Raw genomic sequence first — 7,072 nt, 5'->3', positions numbered from 1 at the left:
ATTCATGCAGGACATTTCTGTGGGATCCAGGCGCTTGGCTAGTTCCCTTGGGCTTAGTGTGTGGACAGATTTCCTGCACTCTTTTGTATATCATTCTTTGGGTGACTATTATAAATAATCTTAGCAGATATGTGTCCTGTATTATGTTGTTCTCCCTTGCAAAATATCCGTCAAACCATAACAGACGGATAGCGGTGCCTTAAAAGAAACGAAGTCCTCGATGAAATCTGTGGGTCGGGTTGAGGCCTGGCTCTGAGCGCGTCTTTCTCGCCTTCTGGGCTGAAATGGGAGCAGCCAAAGCACTCCCGCCTCCGGAGGGAGGTGCACCAGCAGGGAGGTGTGCCGGCACAAGGGCGGCTCTTTGAATTGAGAACTAAACTTGTGGCTTTTTCATAAATCACCATTTTTACTCCAGAAAGCATCCTGGAGACAAACTAAGTTACAAGATTTGGGTATTCGGCAGACATTTTCTTCCCCGTGAATGAAGCGAGCCTGACATTTCAAGGGAAACAGCCGACAGTATTCGTTGCCAGTGACAAAGTAGGTTCTCTATCAAAAACGAGGACTTTGGAACACTTGTCTCCACCACCAAGAGCGCCACGGCTCCCCGGGGCTCGGAGGCTTATCTGGCGCCTGAGTGGCGGCAGGCACAACTGTGGTTTTTTGGTTATCGGATAATGAGGTGTGTCAGCCTTGGAATATCTGGTAGCTGTGTGAACCAGTGTTTGCCAAATGACATATGATCACGGCCCCCGATCCTGAGTAAGAGATGCATTCGCAGTGCCAGGTAGACTTCTGCTTCTAGCCAAGACGGCGCGACAAGGACATTATGGCTGATGATGAGCCCCGCTCCGTGCGCTTCTCAGCCATTCGGAGATCTTCTTTGGACAGATGTCTGTTTGGATCATTTGCCCATTAAAAAAAAAAAAATCCCACGCGTCATGTTTTTATTGTGAAGCTGTGACTTTCATTGTGGAGATGTTCCATTAGACTCTTCCTCCTGGCTTTGCCATTCTGTGGCCTTCCGAGGTTAGCCGTGCTACAGGAAGTAGCATGGACAGTTATTTGGACATTCATGTTTTCTTGCCTCTGTCTCTTTAAATTTGAATATATATTGAGCTGTACTTTTTTTTTCCTTTTTTTCTGAGATAGGGTCTTACTATGTAGTCCAGGCTGGCCTCAAACTCACGGAGATCCTCCTGCCTCAGCCTTCTGTGTACTGGATTTAGGGCATAGGCCACCATTCCCAGTTTTTGAGCTTGATCTTTCACCTTCTCCTCAGTCTAAACCCATTTCTCTGCTTATCTTGCAGTTTCATGGTGATGATATGGCATCTGCCAGCTCCACCCGGCCAGGAGTGGCCCTCCCTTTTGAGAAGTCTCAGCTTACCCTGAAAGGTGAGTGACACTGTGTCAAGTGCATGTCACCGGGGGCCCAGCCTGACCCACAGGGAAGCGGCAGGAGCCTGTTCCACACCTGGTCTGCAGGACCGCACTTTTGGAAACGGCTCATGAGCATAACCTTTCATTCTCAGAGGATTGCCATGTTGTAGGTGGAATTCTCAGGAAAGAAGGAAAGTACTTGAAGGAGAAAGGAAAAAAGGAGCTTTGGGCTAAAATATCTGACAGGGTGATTCCCTCCCATCCCAGGGCTCTTTTCTGTCTACGCTCACCTTGTTGACGACCTCTCCCAACCTCTTGGCATCCAGGGCCGCCGGCAGGGTCACTCCCAGCTTGGTGTCTTCAGCCGGGGTCTTTCCTTGAAAGTACAGATCCATACGTCCAGTGGCCAGCCTGACGCCACGGCTTGCATGTTTAGTAAATATCTGAGATTTACAGCCAGAGCTGAGTGCCTGGTTTTTCTTTCTCATATCCTGTATTCAGCCATCAGCACATTGGGCGGATTCCATCTTCAGCACACATCCATCCAGTCCTGAGCACTTCTTGCCGCCCCCGCTGTCCCAGCCTCGACCAAGCCGCCAGCGTCCCTCCGGGTTGAGGCTGTCAGCTCCTGCGCTGTCTCCTTGCTTCTGCCCTCTGGTCTCCTTCAAGCTGTTGGTCACACAGCGGCTTGTTAAAGTGTGACGCAGATCTTGTCGCTCCCCTGTTAAACCCCCAGCAGCTCTGTGTCTCCTTCAGAACAGAAACTAACGAGCCTGTTGCTCGGCTTCTGTTGCCCCCTCTCTACTCCAGCCACAGGCCCCGCGACTTCACCCGCACAGCAGGCAGGGCTCTGCCTGCCTCTGGGCCTTTGCACTTGCGGACCCCCTCTGAGTGAAAGGCTTTCCCTTGGCGTCTTTACTTTCTTAGGTTTTTACCCAAAAGCTCCCCACTTCTGTGAGGCCTTTCTGATCTGGTCTGTTGACCTGCAGTCATGTCCCTCTTGACTTCCTCATATCAGTCCCCTTCCCAGCCCTTCTGAGTGCCAGGGTTTCCAGCCCGGCCTTGTTTTGGTCAGCATCTGTACATGATGGGTCCTGAGCAAACCCTGCTGGAATGAAGACGCTGCTTTGGCGGTCGGAGCTCTGCAGGAGTCACAGGGCTGAGCAGATGCTTGGGGTGGGGAGTGGCCCTCAGGCTGCGGGCTCGGTGTGCTCATGCAGAGGCAAAGCTGTCTCTCTCCACGTTTTTTCTCAGTACTTTTTATTTTTCTTTTTTTGTGGTGTTGAGGACTGAACCCACGGCCTCGCGTTTGCTAGGCTAGTGCTGTACTGCTGAGCCACACCCCCAGCCCGCATGGGTGTTTCTTTGTCTTTTTGAGACAGGGTCTCACTATGCAGTTCAGGCTGCCCTTGAGCTCACTTTGTAGCCCATTCTGGCTTCGAACTCGCAACGATCCTCCTGCCTCAGCCTCGCAAGTGCTGGGATTATAGGCGTGCGCCACCACGCTCGGCCCACACGAGCATTTTAGAAGTGTAAATGTTGTTCATTTATTTACTGCATTTGTGGACATGCTTTTCCTTCAGCCCTTCGGTATCCTACTTGGGGGAAACCAGGACCATCAGTTTCTTTTGTGTCCCTTACAAGACACACTTGTTTTAATCAGCTGTTTGTGGCTGTGACCAAATGCCTGAGAAAAAACAATTCAGAGGAGGGGAGATTCATTTGGGTTCTTGGTTGCAGGGTTAGTCCATGGTCCCCGGGCTCCTTTGCTGTTGGCACGGTAGCGATGCAGGAACGTTGTGATGGAGGCTCAGGCGGGGGAAAGCCGCGTAGCTCTTGGCAGCCAGGAAGTGGACAAAAAAGGAGAGCTCCAGAGACGGTGGGGACCGGAGTTAGTCCCCAAGGTCACACCTCCATGATCCATTCCCTTTAGAGACTCCCTCCAGGCTCCACTTCCTGTTTCTGTCACTGCGCACTAACTCACTGTCCAATAATGCCATCACTCTTGATCTCATCAGTGGATTAATCCACGTGACGGAGTTAGAGCCCTCATTGTCCGATTTCTTCTCCCAGAGCCCCTCGGCTGGTAGCTACCCTTTAGCATGTGAGTTTTGGGGGACATTTCAAATCGAAATTCTAATGATACCAAAAGGGAAGAGCTTGTGTAACTTTGAGGCCAGATTGCTTCCTTGGAAGAAATTCTTTCATTCTTCCTTTCTTTGTTTCTTTGTTTCTTTCTTTCTTTCGAGTCAGGGACTTGCTATGTAGTTCAGGCTGGCCTTGAACTCACTGTGTAAGCCACATTGGCCCGGAACTTGTGGTGAGCCTCCTGCCTCAGCCTCCTAAGTGCTGGGATTACAGGCGTGGGCCTGTAATCCCAGGCTGGAATGAACACTCTCATAGCCATGTATGTGGGTGCCAGTTTCCTTACCTATATCAAGTCAGGGTATTGTAAGACTATTTTATTTTTATTTTTGCATGCTGGAGATGGAACATAGGGCTTTACTGAAGGCCTGTACCTTACTGAGTCCTACTTTAGCTCCTGTTGTTAGATTTTTAGCAGTTTGATTGCTAAAAGATTGTTTTCTGGGCTAGAGGCGTAGCTCTGTGTTAGAACATTTGCCTAGCAAATATCATACAAAATTAATATCGAATGATGCAGTAATGGCTACTGTAGAGGAATTTTTTTGTATTATTCTTGCATGTTTTGTACAAGTCTGAAATTATGTAAATATTTTCAAAACTTAAAAATATGGGGAAAAGCCGGAGGATGAAAAAAAGAAAGGAAGAAAGAGAAAGAAAATATATAAATAGACAAATAGATGGGTCACACATGGTGGAGAGAGTTTAAAGAGTTTACCTGGGAGCTGGGAGACTTGGTTCTAGTCTCAGCCCACCCCTGACTAGCTATGATTCTGGATAAGTTGTACCTCCCTAAATCTTGGCACAATTGTGAAAAAAATTTTTTTTTTTTTTTTTGTTTTTTGTTTTTCAAGACAGGGTCTTGCTCTGTATATGTAGTTCAGGTTGGTCTTGAACTCACTGTGTAGACCAGGCTGGCCTGGAACTTACAGCAATCTTCCTACCTCAGCCTGGAGTATGCCACAATGCCTGGCTAAAATAAAGGGTTTGAACTTGTTGATTTTTTATATTTATTTATTTGTTTAAGGGCAGAATATACTTATCGGCGGAAGTTTCTGTCTGAGAGAGACAGAGGGGTCCGAGCGGGTCGTCCTGAACGTGTTGATTTTAAAGATCGTCAAGCACAAAGCCACGGAGCGATAATCATATGGAGTGCCTGTTTTGAGTTAAAGGCATGCAGAGCTGCGCTCTTACCACCAGGTGGCGTCAGTCAACCTCGGTCTCTGCAGCGCAGCGTTCTGCCCTGGGTCCTGTCTCCGTGTGGCAAACCTATATTCCTGTGTCAGTGCTGTTGCTTCGGAATCTTCGTGTTTTTTTTTTTGAGCTTCTTTCTCACTATATACCTTTGGGCCCTGGGGAGGAGTTACTGCTAAAAACCACCTGGAAGGGGAGCTGACCTTTGCTGACTTGTGGGCCCGCCCTCACCTTTCAGAGAAGCGTCTGGGAGATTTGCTAACCCTCGACGGAGGGGCGCTCGGGTGGGGCAGTCTTGCTGTCTTAGGTGAGGGGCATCAGTTCCACCCTCTGACTTGGGACACAGGATGGAAGATATCTAGGTGGGCTTCCTTCTGGGGCCCTGCCGCCCCCGGCCCGGGTCATGCATGCGCAAGACCGGTGTCCTCGGCCGTGGCACTTAGCTGGCCAGGTGGACGCGAGGAGTGCCGCACATGAGGCCTATGAACACAAGAGGATGTGGACGGCTGGCAGGCCGGGCGAAGGCGCTCAGCCCCGCTAGTAAAGAACAGCAGGGGAGGAGGTGCGCGCAGGCCCGTGGGCCCGAGCCGGTGCGCAGGCAGCCTGCTGTGAGCCCTCAGCGAATGCACGCCTAGCTAGTGCTGTCACACAGCCCATCCAGCGTTGGCTATATTCTTTAAACCACTTGGAAGATCCGTATGATCTGCAGAGAGTGAAAGAACATAGAACTCAGCACCCTGACGCTGGGAGGAATGGAAGTATTCCTATAGCACCGATGGGAAGCGCTGTGGTTTTCTTCCTCGAGGAAAGATGTTGCACAGTTCTGAGAGCTTAAAAACATTTTTCCTATCCTTTAGGGGACTGCTGAGCAACACATGCAAATGTATATGTTTGTGGTAATTTTCCCAGAGCAAAAAAGTTGCAAATAGTCGTTTCCACAATGAAAAATAGTTAAACTACCTTATAAGCCGGGGGTGGTGGCCAGTACCCGTAATCCTAGCACTCAGGAGGCTGAGGCAGGAGGATCGTTGCTAGTTCGAGGCTAGCCTGGGCTATAAAGTGAGCTTAAGGCCAGCCTGAACTGCATAGTGGACCCTCTCAAAAAGACCAAAATAAACTACCTTTTAGTAGGCCTACATCACAGTCATTTAAAATTGATTTTGTGGAGCTAGTACAGGGAAGAGGACTTGTCTAGCATTTGAGATACCCTGGGCTTGATTCTTAGCATTAAAAAAAAATAAACAAAAAAGAAAGCATTTTGGCTTGGCAAGTGTAAGGTCCTGAGTTCGATTTCCAGTATAAAAAAAAAAAAAGACATTGGGAGGATAATTTTTAAAGAATTAGGGAAATAAAACATAAAGGTCTAGCTGGGCGTGGTGGTGCACGCCTGTAATCCCAGCACTCGGGAGGCTGAGGCAGGTGGATCACTGTGAGTTCAAGACCAGCTTGGGCTACAAGGTGAGCTCAAGGCCAGCCTGAGTTACATAGCGAGACCCTGTCTCAAAAAGACCAAAACGAAACAAAACAAAACAAACAACCATAAAGGTCTAGAGGATTTGCCAACAATAAACTGGTCCTGATAATTAACAATACTTATCCCATAATGATAGTTCTTTCTTTGTTTTTTGAGACAGAGCCTCACTACGTAGTTCAGGCTGGTCTTGAACTCACTGTGTAGCCCACAATGAGTTTTTTTTTTTTTTTGTGAATCTGGATAAAACACAAACAAACAAAAAACAAACCCCCAAAGAGCCAGAACATCTGCCACGGGGCGGCCCCTGGGAGGCCCTGACTCATCTTCCGCTTTTCCTCCTCGCCGGCCCAGTGGTGTCAGCGAAGCCCAAGGTGCACAGCCGGCAGCCCCGCATCAACTCCTACGTGGAGGTGGCGGTGGACGGGCTGCCGAGCGAGACCAAGAAGACGGGCAAGCGCATCGGGAGCTCGGAGCTGCTGTGGAACGAGATCATCATCTTGTAAGCGGAAGCGGCACGTGCGGGCGGGCTGCGGCGAGGCCGGGCGTCCGCCGGACTGAGCTCACAGAGCTCATTATTCGCGGGGCTGCGGGGCGGGCTCGGGGAGGGCGCGCTCAGCCCAGCCTCAGCCCAGCTCCGCCCCCGGTCATGGGGTGGCCGCGCGGGACGTGGTGACTCAGGTGCTTGTCTTCCAGGAACGTCACGGCGCAGAGTCACTTGGACCTGAAGGTCTGGAGCTGCCACACGCTGAGGAACGAGCTGCTGGGCACGGCCTCCGTCAGCCTCTCCAGCGTCCTGAAGAACAATGGGGGCAAAAGTACGTAGAGGGCTGGCGGCCGGCGCGTGGGGCGCAGGACGGGCGCGGCGCAGCCCTCCGGCCCC

At 50.4% G+C, this 7,072-nt stretch overlaps 1 protein-coding gene across 2 annotated transcripts in view; it reads left to right on the top strand.

Moving 5' to 3' along the window:
- The first annotated feature begins 1,312 nt into the window (after positions 1-1,312).
- Positions 1,313-7,072, top strand: part of Wwp2 (WW domain containing E3 ubiquitin protein ligase 2) — a 113,442-nt gene continuing 107,682 nt past the window's right edge. Inside the window, exons 1-3 of one of the 2 annotated variants that reach the window (XM_013503940.1) lie at positions 1,313-1,397; positions 6,544-6,691; positions 6,886-7,007. In XM_013503940.1, the coding sequence (XP_013359394.1) occupies positions 1,328-1,397; positions 6,544-6,691; positions 6,886-7,007 (340 nt within the window). In that variant the 5' untranslated portion in view covers positions 1,313-1,327. Of the gene's footprint in view, positions 1,398-6,543; positions 6,692-6,885; positions 7,008-7,072 lie in introns of those variants that run through there. The other variant, XM_013503941.1, reaches the window with a different exon arrangement.

This window comes from Chinchilla lanigera, unplaced genomic scaffold (assembly GCF_000276665.1).
Source record: "Chinchilla lanigera isolate Chin_1 unplaced genomic scaffold, ChiLan1.0 scaffold00083, whole genome shotgun sequence".
NCBI lineage: Eukaryota > Metazoa > Chordata > Mammalia > Rodentia > Chinchillidae > Chinchilla > Chinchilla lanigera.
Note: the sequence above shows the minus strand (reverse complement) of the source record. Positions and strands in the feature narration are given on the sequence as shown.